Raw genomic sequence first — 25,250 nt, 5'->3', positions numbered from 1 at the left:
CCCCATTTTCAGGTCCACAGTATATAACACACCCCATTAAGAGCAGGCTGAGACTCAGAGACAGCACTCTACTGACTGACTGTATATACTGGTAGTTTGTACCCATATGATGCAGCTGTACCCCATATCATCATACTACTACCCCCTTCATCCTCCTGCCCTTCCATCATCATAGTACTACCCCTCTAATCGTCCTTCCCCCTCCATTATCATACTACTACCCCTTCATGCTTCTGCCCTTTTATCATGATAGTACTACCCCTCTCATCCTCCTGCCCCTCCATCATCATACTACCCCCTTCATCATCCTCCTGCCCCTCCATCATTATACTACAACCCCCTTCATCCTCCTGCCCTTCCATCATCATAGTACTACCCCTGTAATCCTCCTTCCCCCTCCATTATCATACTACTACCCCCTTCATCCTCCTGCCCCTCCATCATGATAGTACTACCCCTCTCATCCTCCTGCCCCTCCATCATCATACTACTTCCTTCATCCTCCTCCTGTCCCTTCATCATACCAGTACCCCCTTCAGCATCCTCTACAGCTTCATCTGTATTTAAAACAAACAAAAAAAAAGCTATACTTACCTCACCAGTATGGTTCCTCTAGTCCCCCAGGGACCCCTCTCCCTGCTCTGCATGAGTGACATCACTCGTGCTTAAAGGGGGGGGAGGCTTCCCGAATCGGGGGCGGAGCTTCCCGGGACATACCCAGGACATGGTTTTGCCGGGGCTAAACCGAGACTGTTGGCAACTATGAGGTTATATTATATGGCTAAATTTAGAAATAAAGTTATTAGAAGGTTGAACCTCTTGTGTCCTAAATGTGTGGAGAAGGTGCTTTTTCTTTTTGCATATTTTATGGTCATGTAGAAAATTCTAGCAGTACTGGAGGAGGTCTTTGGAAACATCTCTGTAAGGGCCGGATGCAGCTTATGTTTCTTAGCTTAGGTGATTTGGGGGAATTGACTATTGTTCTGAGCCAGATAACTTATTGTTAGAAATTAAATATAATTAGTTTTTTATATCCATTCATTAGGTTACAGAGAGAGCAGAGGTTCTGAACCGCTCCATCCAGAAGAGGTAAATCTTGCTTTCCCAAAGAAAATGAAATGATAACACCATGTGAATACTCACTTTACCTTTATTTGTAACCAGAGCCATCACAATAATTTCTTACTGGGAAAAATATAAAGCTAAAGTTTAAAGCAAATACACATACAGTACTTAAGGGGGAAGGATCTAAATGGTGGTATTGAGCTGAGCACAACTAGGGCACTGAAGGGGATGATGATTAAATCTCCAATGGTTTACAGCAGTGAAAGGATTGATGGTAGAGAAGACTGAAGCCGGTTTTGTTAAAGTGAATTGCTTTAAGATTTATACATGAATAGACTGGGGGTTGCTGGGCTATTCACAGAGGAGAGGGATGATTGTCACACCGCGGGTGGGTGGGCCTGCCTCCAGTGCTTCAGGCCGGGCCAGTGACCGGGAATAGACTGGCACCAGTCTATTGATGTATAAATCTTAAAGTGATGTACCTGCTGGTACATTCCCTTTAAGGTTCGTTATGAATCCCGCCATAGATTGTATCCATGTTTTTTAGGCGATCCTTGGGCAGTATCCACCTTCTCCACAGCGTGGCATTCAAAAGCAAATGTTTGTCAGCAGACTTGACACACAGTTACTTTTCACAGTTTTACTTTATGAGTGACCTTATTTTCTTGCATACAGCAATAGCATTAAGAGAAGCGAGCCACCTCTCCCAATAAACAAGATTGATGACCGCCTGGAGCTGTACACACATGCTATAGAGGTATGAAAATGATAAATACTAAGGCATTAGTGGTCTCATTCAAAAAAACAAAAAATCATATATATATATATATATATATATATATATATATATATATATATATATATATACACATACACTACTATATGATTAAGCATATCTATCTATCTATGTAATCTATTATTTGCCATTGGATAAGTGATCACAACTGTTGTGTCTTCATATTTCCTCCACAGACATCCTCCAAGAAAGACCGCCTGGTTCGGACGCCATCTCTAGAACTGCTGAGTCCTGCTGATGCGGTAGCAAACAAAAAGAATCTGTGGGAGTCAGGGGAAGTTACCACAGCATCTAAGTCATCCCCTTGCAAGGTGAGACTCCCCCAAGGACAAAGTTTACATTTATCAATAAATTTACGACCATTCTTAACTATATCTAATTTTTAAAGGGGTTATCCAGAATTAGAGAAAACACATCACACCACAAACAGCACCACCATTGTCCTCAGTTTGTATGTGGTATTACAATTCAGCTCCATTCACTTCAATGGAACTGAGCCACAGTACCACACGCAAACTGGGGACAAGAGAGGTGCTGTTTCTGGAAGAAAGCAGTCATGTTTTTCCAAGCCTGGATGAGCCCTTTAACAAACAGAGATTCAGCTTACTGGAAAATGTACTTTCCCTTGTCAGGGTAAATTTACCTGAAATTAGGTTATTGAAGATCAGTTGTTCATATACTGTAATGTCAGGGATCAGACAACATCCTTCTTGTCTGTGATGGGCATCGTCTCACAACCTTGGGTGTCTGATTTCCAGTCAAACTGTGATTAGACTTAGCCGTAAGGCTTGGATGGGAGTGTGATTTTTAACCAATTCTTTGGAAACTTTTTGTCAATGTCACCTGCAGTCTTGGACCCCATTAGTGTATCAGAGGGCCTATATAGCACACATCTGTCTACCATGCTCCCCAGAGGTTTGGTAGAGATGTGGCATCACAAGCTTTCTTGTTGCAGGCAGTATACTGGCACTAGGCTTATAAGATATAAGGGCTACCATGTGGCCTTGGTCTTAAAGAGATCACAGCTGTGATCAGGAGATAGAACCAGAGTGTATCAGCTGCGTGATCCAATCCCCAGCCATATGTGCGTAACAACCAATTCCTCTAATTTAAGGGTCCATTTACACAGAAAGATTATCTGACAGATTATCTGTCAAAGATTTGAAGCCAAAGCCAGGAATGGATTTGAAAAGAGGAAAAATCTCAGTCTTTCCTTTATGACCTGATCTCTGTTTATAGTCTGTTTCTGGCTTTGGCTTCAAATCTTTGGCAGATAATCTTTCTGTGTAAATGGACCCCAAGTCTATGAGGCTACATTGTCAAAGTTAGTGGGTGGACGGAGAGACGCTGCTCTCTCTCCCCGGGTATATCACCTGATTACAGCTGATCTCAGCAGTGAGACCTGCTGTGATCAATAACTTTTGACATTCAATACCTTATAATGGCCACCATAATGTAAAACAATAGTAATCAAAATAATAAAGCAAAATCAGGGGTACAGTTGTATTTCTATTTCTCTAGCTGACCAATTATATATTACAGGACACAGAGGGCATAAATATCGGCGTATCAGAGATGATCAACCAGTGGGGTAAAGGAAAATCGGAACCAGACCAACAATTAACATCTCCAAAAGTCCCAGTAAGTTAAGACTTTAATGACATCTGGGTATATGTGTGAAGCAAGGATGACTGCAACCACTTGTTACCTTTATGTCTGTATTGTAGGAGGTGAAGCCAGGAGATGTTCTCAGCAAAAAAAGTTTATGGGAGCAGAATGCCAAGTCAGCACAGAGTAATAAGGTAATTTGTAAACATAGACATGCTGATATTAGGCTACATTCACATTTCTGCCAGGGGTACGTTCAGCGAGCTCCATTGGAAGTTCCAGTTGCTTTGTAGGATATAAGCATACTAACAATTACTGCATGCAGCAAGTTTTTCTCCACTTAAATACTGCAAAATAAAGAAGTCAATGGGATCTCTCAGTTAGTGTCCATATTAAATGTGGAGATGTGAAATGTGAATGTAGCCAAACTTGCCGAACATTCAGGTGTAGCCAAACCCAAACGCATGGCATTTGACTCTTGGTGGGTAGAGAAGTCCTAGCAGCCCTAGTGTGTAACCATGGATACAGCCTTAGGCCATATTCACACAATGTAAGTCTTGTTACTGCAGTTGTTGCCGATTTGTAACAACGGCGGTGATTAACACAAAAGTTATGTGTTACTGCAATCAGAGGGAATCCTGGCCGGAGTGTATACACAGAGTATACACTCCGGCCGGGATCCCAAGCGGCCGCACAAAAAACTGACATGTCAGTTTTGTGTGGTGGCTATTCATTCAATAGCGGCCGCACAAGCCTGATAGGTCACATCGTGGAGAGTGCGGCTCCAATTGTGTTCAATAGTGAATTGGGATGCGGGTGCATACGATTGCACCCGCATCCCAATTCAATAGAAATGAAGTTTATCCCAGCTGCTACTGCATAAACTTCACTGACACCAGCCGTTCTGTGATATGGCCGGGTCACAGAACGGCCGGTGTCATATGTAGTGTGAACCTGGCCATAGACTGTATCCATGTTTTTCTGGCAGTCCTTGTAACATCCAACTTCTCCGGTTGCCAGGAGCCAAATGCTGAACACTCAGGTATGGCTGAACCTCAATGTTCAGCGAGTTCGCTTATCATTACTTATAAGACTTTAGTGTTTCTCATGGTCTAAATCACCTTTTTTTAGTTCTTTGGAAACTGTCCACAATGGGTTTTTATTTCCTTCGGAGTTGCTTTGCACATACAGTATCGCAGCGGATTTCATGTTGCGAGTTCCGCTGCAAGATTGTAGCCACTGACTATGTAACTCAGGGATGTCAAACTCAGTCCCTCCAGCTGTTGCACAACTACAAGTCCCATCATGCCTGGACAGCCAAAGCTTTAGCTTTGGCTGTCCAGGCATGATGGGAATTGTAGTTTTAAAACAGCTTGGAGGGCCTGAGTTTGATACGCCTGATGTAACCCATCAGCTGCCAGGCTTTAACATATATTTCATTCTTGTTATTATTATATTGTTATATTCTTGTTATTATTTTATTGTTATATTTTTTCTTGTTGAGCATTACCTGTAAGATGCCATATACCTTAATGAGAATAAGTACTAAAAAAAAAATAGCAACTTTCTTTAAAAAACAGCACTTTGCTTCGTTATCACTGTAAATTCGCTTAGCTATAATTGTAACTATCCACAGAGTAGCTCATAAGTATCTCCAGTGGTCGGTTCATAATGATCACAATGAAGGTTCCTCATCCTCTGCGTGAATAGAGCAGTGGTTGAACATGTGCCTTGCTGTTTCATTCACTCACTATGGGACTGTTGGGGATTACCTAGTACAGTGCCTGCCTATCTTTGTTAGCTCCAACCAGGGGCTATTATGGTGTACTATTATACTCATGGTATAGCTTACATGCATGTAGGGAATATCAGAAATTTAGTTGGATTATCATATTAGTGTCATCTTATTACATACATTAGTAAGGGATAACAGCTTAAAGGGGTTGTCTAGCGAAAATCTTTTTCTTTCAAATCAACTGGTGTCAGAAAGTTATATAGATTTGTAATTTACTTCTATTAAAAAAACTCAAGTATTTTCATACCTATTAGCTCCTACAGTATATGTCATGCAGGAAATGTTGTTTTATTTTCAGTCTTACACAGTGCTCTCTGCTGACATCTCTGGCCAGACAGGAACTCTGCCTCAGTTTTATATGAATCCCCATAGAAAACCTCTCCTGCTCTGGACAGTTCCTGTCTCGGCCAGAGATGTCAGCAGAGAGCACTGTGTCAGACTGAAAAGAAAACACCACTTCCTGCAAGACATATAGCAGCTGATAAGCATAGAAAGACTTGAGATTTTTTTTATAGAAGTAAATTACAAATCTATATAACTGTCTGACACCAGTTAATTTGAAAGAAAAAGATTTTCGCTGGACAACCCCTTTAACCCCAAATTATACACATTATCTACTACGTCTTCAATAAGCTTGAAAACAAATAAAAAAGGAACAGAAAGCAATTTAGACTTAGTTTAAAAATCAAAATTTAAAGTGGTAACTGAAGAAAACTTTAAAACTTAAAGGGGTTTCCTGATTTATTATTAGTTGTCCTCTATATACAGGATAGGTGACAACTACGAGATCACACAGGGTCCAACTTCTGGGCCCCTTGGGAATCTCTAGATTGGTGCCCTGACTCCTTTGTTTAGAATGAAGTCACAGGTCAACACGTGACCCGCAGCCCCATTCAATCTCTATGGAGCGTCAGAGAGAGCAGTACAGCACTTGGCTCTATCCGGTGGCTCCATAGAGAGTTACTGGAACAGCGGGGCACATGCTCACCCATGGCTCCATTCAAAACAAAGGAGCTGGGGTGCCGATCTAGAGATTAGTAATAAAAATATAAAGTCATTAAAAAAACTTTTAGGGTACAAACACACACAATGTATGTGCAGATGATTTCTTGCTGCCAATTCACAGGGAAATCCGCTGCGGATACTTTCCCATTCACTTCAAGTCACTGAAGTGAATGGGCAAGTATCTGCAGCGGATTTCGCTGCGAATTCGCAGCAATAAATCCGCTGTGGATACGTTGTGTGTGTTTGTACCCTTAAGGAAGAGTTTATCTTGTTTTCTATTTACAATCTGTCCATCTTTTTGGCTTATAATTTTACACTCATGGTTGAACTGCAGAACAAAAAAATGGAGCAAATACATAAAGTGACAATTTAAAATGACAGAGATTGACACTATACATACCAGTAATAAAGAGTGGGAAATGTCTGGACTCTACTTTACTGTATGTAGTCATCAAAATTTTACCTATACATATATTTACAATATAAGCGGAGCAATTTTCTCAAAAGTTTTATTTGTTAAGCAAATATTCATTCAATAAACATTTATTATAATGAATTGATTAGTACAGAGGGTGTTCACAAGTCACAATACATAGGAAAGGTGATCCTATTTTGCACAAATTAATGTTCTTTCTCTTTTTAACTATTGGGCCAGTGCCCCAGCTGTTTATAAACGCAGTATCTGTGGCAAGTGAACTCTGAGCTACTCACTAACTTGGCACTGCCACAAAAATGAGGCCAAGAAGGATTGGACCTCCTTGTTGCCGGTAGGCACAGCACAGTGCTTCTATGGTTCTTGCCCCAAAAGGTGCTTCACAATACCATCTTGACCAACCCCTACTATAATGTATGTATGGAGACTTCTGAATCACCTGATATTTTAGAATTTTACCAAAAAAGGCAACGTAGACTGTAATTATGTGTTCACTGATGGATAGTATATGTAAATGTTGGGTAACTACAACACAATACTTCATGGACAACAAAACATTCACTCCCAAACTGACCTTTGACATGGTCTTTCTCACAGAGCATGATGCCAAAATACAAGTTTGTTCCAACTGGACATGGAAAATATGAGAAGGTCAGGGTGGAGGAGCCTTGATGAGGTAACCTAAAAATTCCCTCTATGCATCTTTCTTTTCATTCTTTTCTTGTAACCTTCACGCATTTTCTTAACTCTCGTTCCTCTCTGCCACCTAATAATTTGTCCTTTCTACCCGTCACAAGAATGGGCAATCTTCAGCATTTTAGCTGCTGATGAGACACAGCTAAAATATTGCAGTTGAGCACCATGGAAGTTTGGGTATGGAAAGAACACAAAACATGTTTCCTATATGTTCAATGGTTTGATAATGATAAGAACATGTATCTATAGGAGGCAGCAAAAATGTACAGAAGGCTATCACCAGTGGTGGCGACTGAAGTGTGGAGCACACTGATGAAGTCAGATCTGTACTAGAGATGAGCGTAACTCGAGCATGCTTGTGTGAGGGTGTGGCATTTGATTAGCGGTGGCTGAAGAAGTTGGATACATCCAACTGGATACATCCTATGGCTTTGTCCATGTTTTGCAGGCATCCAACTTCTGCAGCCACCGCTAATCAAATGCCCCACGTCTGGGTTCAGACGGACCTAAGCATGCTTGAGTTGCGCTCATCTCTAATGTGTACTTCCTAAATAATTGTTGCCTTAACTATGCCTTTATAGCTTGCCCTACATACGTCAAATGCAGTTGTACCATATTAATGCAAGGAGATGACCAAGAAAATAGCCTGATGGTTAGCACACATGGTCACCTTCTCAACTAATAATCTGATTTATTTTTCAAAATCATAATGTTATACCAGCTGCACCATTTTAGTTATAATATCCAGCTAAGTTGTTGACCTTATGCCTCATGCACCAAAGTATGGCTGTTTACTTGGAACCAAAATAGGAACCCTTAGGTAGTGCATGGAGCCTTTACTGTACCTTCATACCTCTTCATAGATTCTGTTGGACTCTGCATGGATCTCCCAAAAAATTGTGTCATACTTCACAAGATGCTGTATGTAGCTCCATACTTATTACACCTGACGGAGCCAGTATGGCAGTACATGGAGGCCCTCTAGCTCTGTACTAGGAAGCTGTATAGTTTCAATTTACTTCTATACAGACTCCAAGCACTTGGTCTTCATTTTCTTCCTTCTCTATATAAAATATACTGAAATATAGGCTGTTTCTCCTACTGACTGATGTGCACTTTTCACACCTTCTTACAGTATCTTTTTGTACCGTACTTGTTAATATTTTTAGTAGAACCAGCCATGCCAGAGAAAGTGAACTGTTAATATGCACATAATGCGGGAACCAATACACAGTCACAGCAATAACATAACATAAAATAGTACAGAAATACAAAAGAGCTTGGGTAGAACATCATTTATATGGAGGACATTGGGCATGCAGAGGGTCAGGGGTTGTCATAAGGATGATCTTTTCTCACTGTTTCATATCACCATCCACTGCTTTCTTCTCATCCTCTTGCTTTGCCTCCTCCCCATGTATGCTCCACCCAGATGCTGTCCTGTTAAAACTACTTGACGTTTCTTTCTCTGCAACTCTCCTGTGGAAGAATGCGGTCACTCTACGTAGGGGCCGTGATGCCGCTTCTTTTAGCTTTCTGGCATCAAACCTAGGCCTATGCAGGAGAAGGGGTAAACGGGAGCGGAAAAAAGGAAGTTGTGGGGGAGCTGTTGACCCAGGTGTTGACCCAGGCTTCTCTTGCTCCTTATTTGCTGTGGCCATATGGTACAGTAAAGCATCCCACATCTTGTTGGCGCGATTTGTTTTGCTTTGTGGAGTCCCTTCAGTAGCGGCTTTTTTCTCCCCTACTGATTTCTCAGTTTTGTCCTCTGTTTTTTGTGGCTCAGGAAATGTTATCTCTTCTGGCTCAACCACAAGGTGCTTGACAAGTCTTGCCCATCCTCCACCTGGCTTCTTCCTAGGTGGCTTAGGTTTCTCTGGTGGTTTCAAGATGGTTGTCTGCTCTGTCTTGGGAACCATGTCTAACTTGTCTGTACTTGAGGTTACAGGGGTAGTCCCAGTTGATTTGGGAGAAATGGTAACTTCGACGGACACTGTTGTAACAGTGATTTCTGGCTGTTTAACTGTGCCTGTAGGTAGGGCCTGATTCACACTTGTTGTTCTCAAGCTGTTAGTTGACACAATGTTTGGAATCTCAACAACCTTAGAAATATCATGAACAATCTCTTTATCTGTCACCTTTGAAGGTGTCAATGTAGACACCAGCTTTGTAGGTTCATTTTGTAAACTACAACTAGCACTGGGTTTGAATGTGAGCTCCTGCTGATCGGGTATAGATATGTGAAAGCTAGAACCTGCTGGTAATTTAGTGTCCTCGCATTTTGGTGTGGAAAGTCCATCAATTTGTGTTTTATTCACAGTCTCATTTTTATTTGAGGAAAGAGGTTCTCCGTCGTTTCCATGTGCCTCATGTATGACTATAGCAGGGGAAGGTAAGACTTGTAGCTGAGGCACAGGTGGCTGTTTTGGAGATGTTTCTATGGTTTGTGGTGTGCAAGGTCTTGGACTGCTGTTGGCAATGACCCTTGGTGATAAACGATCAGGGGTGTTACCTCCTTGTGGATAAAGGAACTGAATATTAGGGGAGCTACATCTAAAAGGTTGAGGTGATGGGGCATCTGGAACGGGGCTTGGACTCAGATACTGGCTGAGGCTTTGTTGCTCACTTACAGTAAAGGTGAACTTCTGTTTGGGGTAGGGAGATGGAGCACGATGGGTTACTCCCTTCATCTGAAATCGTGGTGGCAGGTTAAGAGGAGGAGGCTTTTTGTTTTTCTGGGAAGTTGCAGGTTCTAGATTTTCCAAGTCACCTTCACTGACAGGAGAGAGAGTTGAACGGTAGGATTTTGAGGTCAATGTTGGAGAAGCTTGGACACTTCTCTTTGCAGCTTTCCGTAGGAGGCGCTGAAGTTTTGCATTGTCTTTACGTGGCTTTGGGGGAGTCGGTGGAGGAACAGGGGACGGAGGGCCTGGATCCTCCAGTGGGGTCACTGTAAGCAGCATGATGGAACCTGATGGGATAAAATGACAGAAAGTGTCTGTTTCTTTAAGTTTTATCCAATATATCTTTAAGGTGGTACTATAAGACTGGATTTACATGGAAGCTGTCTGACTGATGAACAATATTTTTTTTTAACCTGCTAAAATAAGCACCCCGTGTAATAGAGCTCTTACACTAAGCACTTAAGCATTGCAAGCATACAGTGATAGGACCTTTACTTAAAGGGGTTTGTGTCACAACGTAAACATGGTCTATGCTGATGCATTACGTTAAAGTGAATGTACCAATTTAATCCACATATTAAGCTTTTCATATGGCCTTATGGACGCCACTGCACGGATTCTGCTTCTGTGGTCCTTTAGGACTGGCTCTTCCTCAGTGTATCACCCAGAGTAGGGGATATCGGTGCAATGGGGGCGCTGGGCCTGCCTCCAGTGCACTGAGCAGCCTTCTTTGCATATTTAGAAAACAGAGCAGATTATGGGAACCAGGCGGTAGAATAAAAAAAGGACCCCACCAGTGGAGTCAGTGCAGTGGAGCCCATAAGGTCTTATGAAAAGATTAATATGTGAATTTAACTAGTATATGCGCTTAATGAAATCTTTTTTTTAATGCACAAGCATTTCTTAAAGTGTATCGTTTGAAAGCTATAGACTCACTAATCCCCCATGGCCTGCTTTGTTTGACAACCTGTTGCCCTTGGTTACGGCCTGCCAGGCATCCACTAGCTTGGGTCACTCGTGCTCAGTTTAATCACAGTCACCTGATCTGTCCCATTAGTACTGGCAGTTGGTTTTCATTTCAAATGCCAGCAAGGGGGATTGTAAGAAAGTGGCTGCACTAGTGATGAGCGAACCGGGTTCGGGTTCGAGTCGATCCAAATCCGATCCTTCAGCATTTGATTAGCGGGGGCTGCTGAACTTGGATAAAGCTCTAAGGCTATGTGGGAAACATGGATACAGCCAATGACTATATCCATGTTTTCCACATAGCCTTAGGGCTTTATCCAACTTCAGCAGCCACCGCTAATCAAATGCCAAAAGTTTGGGTTCGGATGGACTCGAGCATGCTCCAGGTTTGCTCATCTCTAGTCTGCACTGTTGCATGGCAACAGCAGGACCATAGTTCAGGGAGGGAACCAGGAAGTGAAAAGATCCATGGGGAAGAAAAATGGTACAGTGATGTACATTGTACATATGGTACACATCTGATTTTACCTTTGTGACTCCACCCCTTTAATTTTTATAGTGCAAAACAGAATACTTTTTTACACTCAGTGCAGGGACTGAAGGGGAGGTATATGGCCCATAGAGAAACACCCTTTGCCATGCACTTCTCCCTACAACCCTAGTGTTGTGTTCTTTTACCAATAGATCAGTATAAGTGAACTGTACATAACATCTTCCTTTCTAATTCCTTTCTAGAACCCTGGATGAAAATTACAGAAGGAGCAAAACCCATCTATCTAATGCTGAACTATGGAGTCCTGCTGCCTTCTTTCAGTCTGAATGCATCGACTCCACCCTTTGAGCTTTCGCCCTGTGTTCTTTTGGAGCTATGTATTAAAGTGCTACAAGTCACGACACAGCTCCGCTCTGGAGAACTAGCTTCACAAACCATTGTGCCTAAGTACTGAGCTCAGTGCTAAAGTCCTATGTAAAGGACTGCTGAGCCTTAGTTCAGACAGGATCCCTATGGTCTGTGCTTGAGGCCCACAGATGGTTACTTTTTGATCTAGTAGCTTCAGATGTCAATTTTTCTTATTTCCCTTTTGAAAATGCTGCTTTAGCTTTCCGGATATTGAATTTTCTGCCTTCTGATTTATTGCAACACCGTAAGAACCAATAAGTGATCATTGGGTCCATATTTGCTGGTACAAACTGGACTTAGGCACAACATCACAATGTATAGCACAGTATACAGTCCTCTTACCGACAGCAAAGAATAAAAAAAACGATTGCCTAATAGTAAACCTGTCTTTGTTGCCCTTAGCAACTGATTGGTTGCTGTGGGCAACAAAGACAGTTTCTCTTTTAGACAGTTTTAATAATTCTCCTCAAAAATCGCCCGATCCCTGTTGATCTTTTCTAACAACTTTTTATGCTTTATAAATAAAATACAGAAATATATGTAATATTGTGTATGTTTTATTTACTACATGTGGTGTTAATGTGCAGTTACCCATAGCAACCAATCAAGTTGTTTTCATGGGCCTATAAAAAGAAATCCAGAATCTGATTGGTTGCTGTTGTTGTTACAACCAATCAGGTTTCTGCTTTCATTTTCTAAAGGGCCTTTAAATGGGAGTTTGAATATGATGCACAAACAATGCCACTACTGTCTTCAGGCTAAGTGTGGTATTACAACTCGACTTCGTTCTCGTCATTAGAACCGAGCTGCAATACAACACACAAACTGAGAACGAGAGTGGCGCTGTTTCTGGAAGAAAGCAGCCATGTTTCTCTTATGCTGAATAACCCTTTTCATTTTTATTGAAGTTTACTCAACTGATCTAACAGATCCCTTTCACTTATAATAGGTTTCTTCTGCAGACCATCATAAAGTAAGGGTTCTCCAGGGTTTTAGTATAGATGGCCTAAGCTTAGAATAAGTTGTAAAAGTTTGATCAGTGGGCATCCAACCTTTAGGACCCCTGCCAATCAACAATGGAGGGGTCCCCCTTATTGCTAGGTTTACATGTGCAGTAATATTTTCAGTTTACTGTTTTCTTATAGGAACAGAAAAGATAATTGCACTGCAGAATCCTTTATAATCATGCTGGACACCAATGGCGCTCAACCATGGTGTCTTACTAGACACAATGGTGCTCCACAATATTCAATTCAGCCAATTAATATGGTTGCAATCTTTCCTAGTGTCATAACAACATACATAGGCAGAGTGGAAAAATGAACAAGAGGGGTGACCAGCCTTGTGGGTTCCCCAATGGTTATTATTAAACTTTTCCATTAAGAGGTATAAAAAAAACAAAGAAAATAGAAAAAATATAATTTTGTGACTGCTATTCATTTTGTTTTTTAAATCAAATTTAGTTAGACATTTTAAAGGAAGTCTGCCACATTGAAAATACAGCACAATTTTGCTGCAGGGTGTAGGAGAAGGAAGAACCAAGCATATTAATATCCAGTTTTGTTATAACAATGCCAGAGTAAGTTGTCATTTGTTCATTTACATCTCATTCTGGGCTTAGGAGTCAAGTGGGCGGTTCTACTCTGTAACTGACAGATTCCATCATTGAACATATGGCGATAGCTGTCAATCACAGAATAGGACTGCTCATTGGACTCTTAAGGCAAATGTAGAAACATAAATAAGTAAAATGAAAAGTTTCACTGGGTCAATCTGCTCAGCTCCTCCTGTTCTACAACATGGTACCTGCAAATTAGATTGAATTTTAAATGCGACAGATTCCCTTTAAAGGGATTATTCAGCGAAAATCTTTTTCTTTCAAATCAACTGGTTTCACATACATAGTTATATTATAGATTTGTTGTATTTTACTTCTGTTTAAAAATCTCAAGTCTTCCCATACCTATCAGCTGCTGCATGTCCTGCAGGAAGTGGTGTATTCCTTTTAGTCTGACATCGTGCTCTCTGCTGCCACCTCTGGCCGAGACAGGAACTGTCCAGAGCAGGAAAGGTTATCTATGGGGATTTGCTGCTGCTCTGGACAGTTCCGGTCTTGGACACACGTCACTGTGTCAGACTCAAAAGAAAACATAAATTCTTGCAGGACATACAGCAGCTGATTTCTATGGGAAGACTGAAACCAGTTGATTTGAAAGAAAAAAAAAATTATTTTGCTGGAGTACCTCTTTAAAGTATATTTTATAAAAAATTATATCTACTCAAAAAAAAAAATAATGATCCATCCTGAAATGTTGCATCTTTTAATTAGGCAAATTTCAAAGATTCATAGTAATATATATAGCTGCAGAGTGAAACATTAGACGGCACATCCCATGGGGCATTAAATAGATTAGCACACTGTAACTCAATCCCTGTCTTCTATGTTAAGAGACATGAAAATAGGACCGAGACCTATGGGCACTGGACCAGTGAGGCCCCTGATTGGACAAGACCGGTGTGGCCTCCTGTGATGCCAACAGTTCCCAGCCAGGGATATTAGGTGATAGCCAAATCTAAGAAGCTGATGTGGATTAGACCCTACGGAGGAGAAATAGTAAAAACCTAAAATTTTTAAGTCCGTTTAATATCTGGAATGTCAAATAATCTATAATTATACAGGCAGGAATGTATACTGACATGACATCGGTGTTAATGCAATGGCTGATAATCTGTGGGATTAACACAAACCAACACTACTATACCATACACTGGTGCAGACTATAACTAATAGTTGCAGAACTGGTTTTATATTTTAACTCCATGGGAGTAAAGAGGATACTTTAGTCTTAGATAACTGATATTGTGATAAATGACAAACACAATTGTTATTGTATGTGATAATATATATATATAATATATATATTACACACACACACACACACACACATATATATTATATATATTAACCTGTTCAGTGCTGCGCAGCATTTTACTTCATCTTCCTGCACAAGCTGCATGCACTATAATAATTGCATTAATCTTGCACTATAATATTAAGATTTTCGAGTTCTATTTGCTAAGATTATTAATTCCCCATTTTTACACGAGAGCTGCACCCCCCTTTTTTTTATTCATTTACCTGTTGTAAGACGCTAGCAGGTGTCCAGCAGCTGTGGCCAGCTCCCTTCTTCCGTCTGAGACTAGAAGAAAACCACCCCCATACCTGGAGCAGCAAAACTCAGAACGTGGGGGGAAGAAGGGGGGCCCAGGAAAGGTCAAGGGGAGGGGAACACCCACTGTTTTAAATGGGACTCTGGCCCCCCCTACTGTCCAGAATATTTCACAGATCACCTCCGATATGTGACAATGCCAAATGTATATTTCTTAGAAATCAGTGCCAAGAGCTAGAGCTCCACATAGGTGTATAATATGTAGCTGTATATATTATGGAGATTGTTTTGATTTTATAACTTTAAATATTATTAGGGAACAAAATAAATGAGCAATAATATTCACAAATATTATTTCCTGTATTACAAAAGAGGAAGTGTGAATATTATAGATTTTTGGCCAAAAAAGGGGGGCATGGTTTCACTTAGACAGAATTTTTACATACAGCTTTAAAAAAAAAAAAAAAAACGTGCAAAAGTGCATTAAAATGTGCAAATCCATCATATATTGCATGACAATATGAGAAATATCGTGGAACTGAGGGCAAAAATGAAAGATTGGAGAAACAGATGAAAAAGGGGCAAATGATTATTCTCCCGTAGGATCATCACCCTATAAAGCACATTTACATTTAGGAGAAAGATATAAGAAACGGCATTAGTACTAAGACATATTGGGGCACAATAGATTTTTATTGATACCCAAGAAGGCAGATATTACGTATCAACATATCTGATCAGTACTCATACTCCATATACCAAACGTCCTGTTACAACTGTATGATATTTCCATGATTGTATGTCCTGTTCTTGTGTACTTTTATTGTACATTCTAATGATGGAATGCAGCTACAAATAAAGGCCTGTGTGCTGCCCCCTCCTCACACCATGAAGGTGGTCTTCTTATTTTAAGAGCGCCCCCCACCCAGACACACACAAGGGAATATCTCCAAATTCTGCTGTCCTGCTTGGTCTATAATTAGTGAGTAAGTTGAGCTTAAGGCCCAGTGTGCCCCCTCCCCTATAACCTGTGTTAGGCAGCTGTTCCTACACTTGGCCTGCCCCTCGTGCCTGCCACTCCTCACCCCCACAGAGAGTGTCCAATCCTGTTGGGGTGCAGATCACATTTCGGTATAATTGCAAGACATAACCAGGCCGGGGGGTGATTGAAAAGTCTCACAACTGCTCCGACCCCCAGTGCTGCTCTCTGCTCTCCTGCCTCAGGTAAGAGAAGGGTGAGGGGGGCTTGAAGGATACCCCCTAACCATAGGATCACTAGTATAAAGACTGGGGAGACAATATTCAAAGCACTACACAGTTTATTGGGGCCTTGTAATGCTTCCTGCACTGATATGCTACTTATAAGCAGATGTGTATATATAGATGAATGTGTATATATAGAAAAAGAAGAAGAGAAAATGGTAAAACTTACTAGTCATAGCCTGGAAACTTATACAGACAACTGATCATATAGGAAAGCAAAGACTTGAAGAGAATGACCTAGTAATACCTGACTTTATTAGTAGGATCCCACATGTAATCCCTTGGCATTGTTCTGCACAGAACTACAGAGAGCAGGAATCCAGGCTAAGCCAGAGAATGGCATGACTGATGGTATTAATGTGACCCTGGCAGTGGGCCAGCATTGTGCTGTGTGCCACCTGAGAGTGCTGCAGAGGGTGACTATCCTGACCTGTTCTATCATAGCCAATGACCTAGATCCAGTTTCTAAACCTTATGACGATGTCTGTCTGTCTATAATTTAAGTGAAGAAAGGGTCAAAATTATACTATATGGATAAGTAAAAGTCAGGATTTTTTTATTAGAATGTTTCAGATGTATTTAATTTAATATTCACTATAAGATCAGGAGTCAAGGCCTTGGCAGCATGTACCCATATCTATCTATCTATCTATCTATCTATCTATCTATCTATCTATCTATCTATCTATCTATCTATCTATCTCCTATCTATCTACTATTATTTTCCATCCTTAATATTTATCTACCTATTTATAGTCCATCTTCATTGTTCATCTCTATCTATCTATCTATCTATCTATCTATCTATCTATCAGTTTCTCCCTCTATCTTATGATCAAAAGTAAAGGAAAAATTGCTGTTTAGTCCTGGGGTCATGGACATGTGTATCATTTATATAGTCCCCCTGTGACATTATATATATATATATATATATATATATATATATATATATATTATACAATGTCACAGGGGGACATATATATATATTATACAGTAGCAGTTTGTCTACACAGGACAGGTGCTATTGTTTGTCATTACATTCTATATTTGTTGTCTAGGAATGAGGCAGCTAGTTACTGTATGTGACCTGGAGCTGAGAGGTTGATGTATGGAGAACAGGTTGACTGTAGTAATTGGTGGCAGCTGTCATTGGTGTGAAGGCCCTGAGAGGCGTCAGACTGGCAGGAAGGGTCTTCAGGCCTATAGATGTTTTGGCATCCTTAGGGTAAATTCACACATGACAGAGTTGTGGCTTCTGCATCCCCATTCAGATGAAACTCATTGTGGGTTGCAGACACTTCGGCAACAAATCTGTCATGTGTGAACTTACACTTAAACATCAGTTTATCTTATCTAAGGGGAAAAGGATGAGACACCAAGCACAAGAGGCACACTGATATACTGTACGCCACACTTCTTCAGATACTGCTGACAGTGGGGGGCTTCTCTGTGCATGGATCTGCCTTGAAGCAAATGCTTCTAAACTTGGCCAACCCAAAGGAAAACAAAATCCTGGCTGTAAAATGTCTCAGAAATGGCTCTTCTCTCAGGTCCAAGTCACCTTTAAAGGACATTCCCAGGGGTCCTAAAATAGACAAGAATGCCCAGTTGTCTCCTGCCTGGTCCCGGCCCGCCTCTCCTCACCGTCTCATGTAACATCTGAGTCACGCAGGCAGCACTGCTGGCTTCCCAAGTTTTCCTTACAGGGTGGAAGCCTAAATTAAGCCATGGAGTCACATTGCCATCTTGTCTTCTACTTAACTACAAATATAATCATGGATTATGGTGAATGGCAAAACCAAAATCAAGAACTGTATTACAAAAATGAGTAAATGTTACACCTGATGTGTGTGGTTTATAAGGTACACAGTGACATAGGATGCTGTCATATGGATATAGTACCGGTATATGTACATGGAGGTCTATATCATCCATCATCAATATACCATAGTGTGGTTTATATACAAAAAGTCTTATGGTCATATACTTGGGCCATGTGCATAAAAGCCATTTGAGACTTTTTTGGTGTTCTGGTCACTAAGGGACATTATATATATATATTTATTTATTTATATGTTATAGTTTCCATTAAATGCAAAGCCATATCGTGCAAGATCTATCTATCTATCTATCTATCCTTACAGTATCTCAGTATCAAATATTTAAGTCCTACATTATCCATGAATCTATCTATATAACATTTATTTATCTGTCATTACATTAGTTAAGTATCTAATAATAAATCCCATATAGCGCTCTGGAATCAAAGGCGCTTTAAAAATAAATAAATAAATAAAAATAATAATAAATAATAATAATAATCCGCTATTTATTGCTATAAAATCTATCATCTATCTATCTATCTATCTGCCTCATAGCTATGTATTTAAGCTCACTGTCCTTATTCTATATCTTTTTTCAGTCGACCAAAAGCCACCATGTCTGACACAGAAGACGTGTAAGTATCCAGAGGATGGGGCCTCAGTTCTTCTCCGAACCTATTACCAATTGATGTTTTCTTATATACATAAAGCATACTTACCATAGTGTTTGTATAAGACTTAAGCATCAATTGTAATTATTGTTTTATAGCACACACTTTATGGAAACAATACATAGATATGTAGATAATTCTAATACCATAGAAACCAACCACTGTATCAGATATATCATTTATACTTACATCACTTTATCATCTATACTTGTGAATTGCTTATCTATCTATCTACATCATATAGGCTTGATGGAAATGTATGGGTCTATATTAGAGATGAGCCGAACTTTCGGCATTTGATTAGCGGTGGCTGCTGAACTTGGATAAAGCCCTAAGGCTATGTGGAAAACATGGATATAGTCATTGGCTGTATCCATGTTTTCCAGACAACCTTAGAAATTTATCCAAGCTCAGCAGCCCCAGCTAATCAAATGCCGATCGTTCGGGTTCGGATAGACTCGAACCCGAACCCGGTTCGCTCATCTCTAGTCTATATACAAACCTGATAAATAATTTGATGAGCACATTAGTTTCACCTTCAGCCTCTCTCCCCTTTGTAGTAGTTACTATTTGTTCCTATAGAAAGCTCAGGAGTATTTGCCATGAGAACCTATAGGAGATTCAGTTCCCATTATTAGGGACACATGGGTCATAATGATACAAAATAAACAGAAAATAGTGGGTTGTGAATTAACTGATATTCTTTTTTTCTCCTTTTCTCCATGATCTCCCTCTTTTCTGGCATCTGTCAGTGAGCAGGTGGAGGGTGAGTACAATATTTAACTCCATTACTTCATATATAATATCATTATCTACCGCACCCAAAATGGATGAAGACTTTTATTAAGGATAAAAATAAAATGGGTTTATGAGATGAGGCAAAAAGTTTTTTCATTTTTACTTTTCCTTACCATAAACAGCGCCACTCTTGTCTATGGGCTGTTTCAGGTATTGCAGCTCAAATACTTTCTGGCTTATTGATTAAGGGTACAAATAGATAAGTTGGGTAGAGGATGTGGATGATATTTTTTAATGGTACTCAGCCATTTTGGGTGGAGGCGCAGAATTTATTTTATTGTCACTGCTACGTCACTATACTGTAGTCAGAATTTAGGAATAATTTCTATGTGTTAATGTTAAAGATTCCCAGACATGTGTATAAATGAGTGACCACGCTCAGATGTCTGTGAATACTCTAATAGGTTATGTATTAAAACAATTGCTTTATTAGATCCCTGTATTAGAGTGAGGCGGAATCCGATTGGTTACTGTAGATAATACCTCTGCTTTCCTTTCTACTATGCATTTGCCTGCTCCCATACAATAATCTCCTATTATCATTGCCTCGCTTCATACTTTGCAATCTGCTTATAATATCACCTACTGCACACTTAACGTAGAGAATTATTACATGTACTAAAGCAGTGTTACTAAACCTGATGGTGCAGAACTACAACTTCCATCATGCCATGACGCTGGGAGTTGTAGTCTTGAAGCAGGCGGAGTGCCGCAGGGTACGTTCACACTTACCGCAGATCCGCAGATTTCATTTACTTAACTGAACACAGCATCAAATCTGCACCATCAAATCTGCTGCGGATCCTGTAGGTGTGAACGCACCCTAAAGGAACAGATTGTTGACAAGCACAGCTCTGCAACATCTGTATGTTTGATTTAATTTGCCCTATGACCTTCTGTGCTCAGAGGATAACCTAATCTCTGCTCCCATCTCTTGTCCTTCATACTTTCCTCCATTCCTCGCACGTCCGTATTCTACTCTTCTTTTCCCATCTCAGATAACCAGATTGATCCCATCATTGACTAATAGACGCTTATCCCTTCTATTCTCGTGCCATTAATATGTGTACTTTCGTCTTCTGATGACCAATAACTTTTTATTCCTAGCAAGATCATCAGTGTACGGGACTATAAAAGACGTCTGCGGTCATTTATTCTAAACTTGCAGCTTATAGTTTCCTTCATCTGCTCTAAAACTCGCTCTTACTAACAGGATCCCCACTGCCACCTGCTGGTCTGTGTGTTAAATACCCATTGTTGAAGTTTACATAGGTTCCAAGTGCAGCGGAGGATCTTTCTTTCCAATGAGATTCCATAAAGTCAACTGGATTTTCTGTGGAATGAAATAAATATTGTCCCTGTTTCCAAGAGGAATTAAACTAAATATATTAGCTATATGAAACCTACAGCCAAATAGCCTACTGATCTACTAGAATGTAGTGGCAATGGCATAATGTATTTGTGCTGTCTTACTTATTCTGTGTATAGTACTGTATACTGTATATCATGATGTCACTCTATCAGTCACACACAGTGACATCATCATTAGTTTTAAAAGATGGCCTATATATGTCCAACTGGAACTGGTCATCTCATCACTATATTGAAAATAGTTAAAGGGGTTGTCCACTTTCTGCTACAAGAGTCTCTGGGTATACCAGGGCTTGGATATAGAGTGATCAGCTATGATCAGTGGCATCAAGTGTTTAATCTCCCTGCAGCGCCACCACAGGGGAAGCATAAGTATGACAGTTTCCATTATAGGTCATATGAGCTGTTTGTTTAATGCACAGGAATTGTAGGTCCTCCAAAGCTAGTGTCTCCCCTCCTGGTAATAAATGAGGGTCCTAAACTGTAGCGATGGGTTTTTGTGACCTTTATATATATATATTGTGAAACCTGCACATTAGTTTAATTCCTCTTATGTGGCAAGAGCTATTCTATGTTCCTCTTCTTGTTCTTTAGTTATGTTCTTATGTCGCTATGTTTTTCCATGCTGTATACCCGATGTGATGTTAGTCACTGGAATAGCTACGCATGTTGTGTTTGTCCTTGTTTAAGTGACTTTTTATTTTCTTTTATATCCGCACACAAACAGAAGAGTACGAAGAAGGTAAATGGGTGAACTCATCCTCCTCCTCACATCCCTGACCACTAAGCCCTAACCCTGTAACACTCATTCTCTACCGTATTGCTACTGTACTGACCCCTTCAGGTCAAAACATTGTTTACAACAGATTATATATGGTTTATATTGCAATACGGCTCTGCAATGAAGGGGTACATACAGTAGATGATTTAGTCCTATTAACATATATACACCTTTCTATCTCCAACGTAGACTTTAGTCCTATTTGTGACGTGCTGTGTACTTTACCCCATGAAATCCTCACTCCCCCTCAACAGCTGTCGTAATGTCATGTTGGGGTTTTAGTCTTTTACCCCACAATGTTGTTTACCAATATTCAGAATGATTCAATAGTTATATTGCACTATATGGTCGCATAGTATATGTATGTGTGTCACATTCAGCATCTATCCAAGAAGAGAATCCAGGAAGAAATAGAATATTCAGGACTGTTCAGCTGTAATTTTACGTGGACTGTTTATGACTGCTCTATTAGATATAGGATTGTTGGAATGAATTTTAGGATTGAAATTAGTCCCATCTTAATGGAGCTAACCTGTGTTCTGCATCTCCTACCATCCATACAGCAAACATGTTGGGCTCTAAGGTTTGGTTTGCCATTGTGACAAGTTGCTGATGGGCAGTCCTTAATGGAGATTACGGAGGAGCCCCAAAAAACACAGTGTGAAAGTAGTCTTATTATGGTGGATATAAAATATTGTGCTGTAATTCATAGCATTTACGCATTGAAATACTCATTGGGATCATAGAATTAAACAATGCAGCCACTTCTATCAATTTTCTTCTATCAGTCCTAAAGATATTAAGATCTAATTACTCCTTAAAGGTGAAGTCCAGCGAAATTTTTTATTAAAATATTGTATCCCCCCCCCCCTTCCCCCAAAGTTATACAAATTACCAATATACACTTATTACGGGAAATGCTTATAAAGTGCTTCTTTCCCTGCACTTACTACTGCATGAAGGCTTGACTTCCTAAGTAAAATGGTGATGTCACGACCCGACTCCCAGAGCTGTGCGGGCTGTGGCTGCTGGAGAGGATGATGGCAGGGGGATGCTCAGTGTCCCTCCAGTGCTCTGTGTCCCTCAGTGTCCCCTTGCCATCATCCTCTCCAGCAGCCACAGCCCGCACAGCTCTGGGAGTCGGGTCGTGACATCACCATTTTATCCAGGAAGTGAAGCCTTGATGCAGTATGTGCATTTTCCATAATAAGTGTATATTGGTAATTTGTATAACTTTTTTTTTTGGGGGGGGACTTCGCCGGACTTCTCCTTTAAATTGGAAAAATATTAACATAAAATAAGAGAAATCCAGTCAAAAATTTTATTTATTACATGTAAAAGTCTGAAAATCCCATTCATAGCCTGTAACCACCACTGATGTCCATAGTAAATAAGCTACAATGCTCTACAGAGCCTTTTGAAGCCGTTTAGATTTCCTTGGAATCACTGATTAATTATTCCAAGTAACATCTCATAGACTAGAATGGTCATTTGTTTCGGACGTTTTGTCGGTAAATTCCTATGATGGAAATGACTGAGCTCTGCTGAATGCAGCTCACTGCTCCACAGTTCAGTGAATCGGTGAAGCTCTGAATAGACCATTGTTAGCTCCCCTGATATCTCAATGACATGCCACAAGATCACTTCTGGGTGGATTTCCCCTTTAAGAAGAGAAACCTTCTGCCATCAGAGTCTAAAAGAGCATTATGACGTTGGGAGGAACTGAGGATTTATAAAGCATGATGTTTTACCTCCAGTGACATTTCCCATAACACCAACATTTCCATTTGTATCCGATAACAAGAGATCACAATAATACAATGACCATGTTCAATGGAAGAACTCATGAGTGCATGTTACCATATGGAATCAGCTCTCTGTACATTCACATGGATGTGCTGGAGGAAAGATCATTTGTCATTTACCATTATTTTGTTTGTAGTGCTTTACATTTCATATTGGTACAGTGCTTCCATCCATTGGAGTCACAAGATTGCAGCTGCGACTACAGGTCCTTGCTATGTGCTAACATGTTCTGCTTTGTTTGTTTTCTTGCCTCCTCTCCTTGCTCTTGCCACATTGGTATAATGTCTGGCAGAAGAAGCCCAAGAAGGTATGTGTTAGTCTCCTGGTTACTACTATACATTGACACCTGCTCAGAATAAATGCTATTAAAGGGGTTATCCAGCAAAAATCTTTTTATTTCAAATCAACTGGTTTTAAGTGAATCCGTTAGCTCTTGGGCACTACCTAAGGTGCTGACAGTGTGCTGTAGCTGGCAGTCCCCCAGTAAGCATGGTGCCTTTTTGGTAATTTTCCGTGCAGTGGATTATGTACAATTTTATGTCTCCTACTGTCACAGAGCAGTTGTTCGTGCCACAATTGTCATGCATCCTCCTTCCTCTTCATGTATAATCAATGCTGCCCGGCCTCCTGCTCGCTCAGCTGTCAGATTGCAGATCAGTCCTCTGTAGGCAGTTTATCTCTGAAAGAATCTCTCCTCCCTAATGTGTTGGAGCTGTGCTCTAGGGGTAACTCTCCTGTCTAGAGACCTGACAGCAGTTCATTCTCTGGTTCGAATCCCCTGATGGAAATTAGATAGAGGTCTTTTTTTTTCTTCTCATTATTGTATCATTTTTAAGGCTATGTTCACACAGTATTTTTGCTCAGTATTTTGGTCGGTACTTTGCAACCAAAACCAGGAGTGGATTGAGAACACAGAAAGGCTATGTTCTCACACTGTAAAAAATTTAGCAGATGGCCGTCATTTAATGGCAAATATTGGACATTGTTTTAAAAAAAACTGTAATTATTTGCCATTAAATGACAGCCATCCACTCAATTTCAACAGTGTGTGACCATAGCCTTTCAGTGTTTTCAATCCACTTCTGGTTTTGGTTGCAAAATACTGACCAAAATACTGAGCAAAAGCACTGTGTAAACATAGCCTTAAAAATGATACAATTATGAGGAAAAAAAGACATCTATTTAATTTCCATCAGGGTATTCAAACCAGAGAATGAACTGCTGTCAGGTCTCTAGACAGGTGAGTTACCCCTAGACCACAGCTCCAACACATTACGGAAGAAAGATTCTTTCAGACATAACCTGCCTACAAAGAACTGATCTGCAATCATCTGACAGCTGAGCGAGCAGGAGGCTGGGCAGCATTGATTATGCATGAAGAGGGAGGAGGATGCATGACAAGTGTGGCACGAACAACAGCTCTGTGACAGTAGGAGACATAAGATTGTACATAATCCGCTGCACGGAAAATTACCAAAAAGGCAACATTCTCACTGGGGGCTGCCAGCTACAGCACACTGTCACCACCTTAGGTAGTGCCCGGGAGCTGACGGATTCCCTTTAAGAAAGTAACATAGATTTGTAATTTACTTATTAAAAAACTCCAGTCTTCTCATAT

At 40.3% G+C, this 25,250-nt stretch overlaps 3 protein-coding genes across 8 annotated transcripts in view; 2 read left to right on the top strand and 1 right to left on the bottom strand.

Annotated features, from left to right (window-relative positions):
* Nucleotides 1-12,493, top strand: part of LSP1 (lymphocyte specific protein 1) — a 65,427-nt gene extending 52,934 nt beyond the window's left edge. For all 3 annotated transcript variants that reach the window (XM_069965666.1, XM_069965663.1, XM_069965664.1), the window contains 7 exons: nt 1,046-1,089; nt 1,741-1,822; nt 2,038-2,172; nt 3,404-3,502; nt 3,589-3,663; nt 7,300-7,378; nt 11,784-12,493. In XM_069965666.1, coding sequence (XP_069821767.1) covers nt 1,046-1,089; nt 1,741-1,822; nt 2,038-2,172; nt 3,404-3,502; nt 3,589-3,663; nt 7,300-7,374 — 510 coding nt within the window. In that variant the 3' untranslated portion in view covers nt 7,375-7,378; nt 11,784-12,493. The remainder of the gene's footprint in view (nt 1-1,045; nt 1,090-1,740; nt 1,823-2,037; nt 2,173-3,403; nt 3,503-3,588; nt 3,664-7,299; nt 7,379-11,783) is intronic.
* PRR33 (proline rich 33) lies at nt 8,443-15,167 on the bottom strand. 2 transcript variants are annotated; one of them, XM_069965661.1, is made up of 2 exons: nt 15,089-15,167; nt 8,443-10,369 (listed from the first exon to the last, which is right to left on the bottom strand). In XM_069965661.1, exon 2 carries the CDS (start codon nt 10,359-10,361, stop codon nt 8,754-8,756), a length of 1,608 nt encoding a protein of 535 aa, XP_069821762.1. In that variant the 5' UTR covers nt 10,362-10,369; nt 15,089-15,167; the 3' UTR covers nt 8,443-8,753. The 2 variants fall into 2 exon arrangements, with proteins under 2 accessions (XP_069821762.1, XP_069821763.1); XM_069965662.1 differs by lacking the exon at nt 15,089-15,167 and adding an exon at nt 11,019-11,116.
* A 1,071-nt stretch (nt 15,168-16,238) lies between these two features.
* The window catches only part of TNNT3 (troponin T3, fast skeletal type), a 36,349-nt gene continuing 27,337 nt past the window's right edge, over nt 16,239-25,250 (top strand). For 2 of the 3 annotated variants that reach the window (XM_069965659.1, XM_069965657.1), the window contains exons 1-5: nt 16,240-16,343; nt 18,805-18,840; nt 19,629-19,642; nt 21,773-21,787; nt 23,925-23,939. In XM_069965659.1, the coding sequence (XP_069821760.1) occupies nt 18,821-18,840; nt 19,629-19,642; nt 21,773-21,787; nt 23,925-23,939 (64 nt within the window). In that variant the 5' untranslated portion in view covers nt 16,240-16,343; nt 18,805-18,820. Of the gene's footprint in view, nt 16,344-18,804; nt 18,841-19,628; nt 19,643-21,772; nt 21,788-23,924; nt 23,940-25,250 lie in introns of all 3 variants that reach the window. The other variant, XM_069965658.1, reaches the window with a different exon arrangement.

The sequence above is a fragment of the Dendropsophus ebraccatus genome, chromosome 4, assembly GCF_027789765.1.
Source record: "Dendropsophus ebraccatus isolate aDenEbr1 chromosome 4, aDenEbr1.pat, whole genome shotgun sequence".
Classification (NCBI taxonomy): Eukaryota; Metazoa; Chordata; class Amphibia; order Anura; family Hylidae; genus Dendropsophus; species Dendropsophus ebraccatus.
This window is presented reverse-complemented; position numbering and strand designations above follow the sequence as displayed.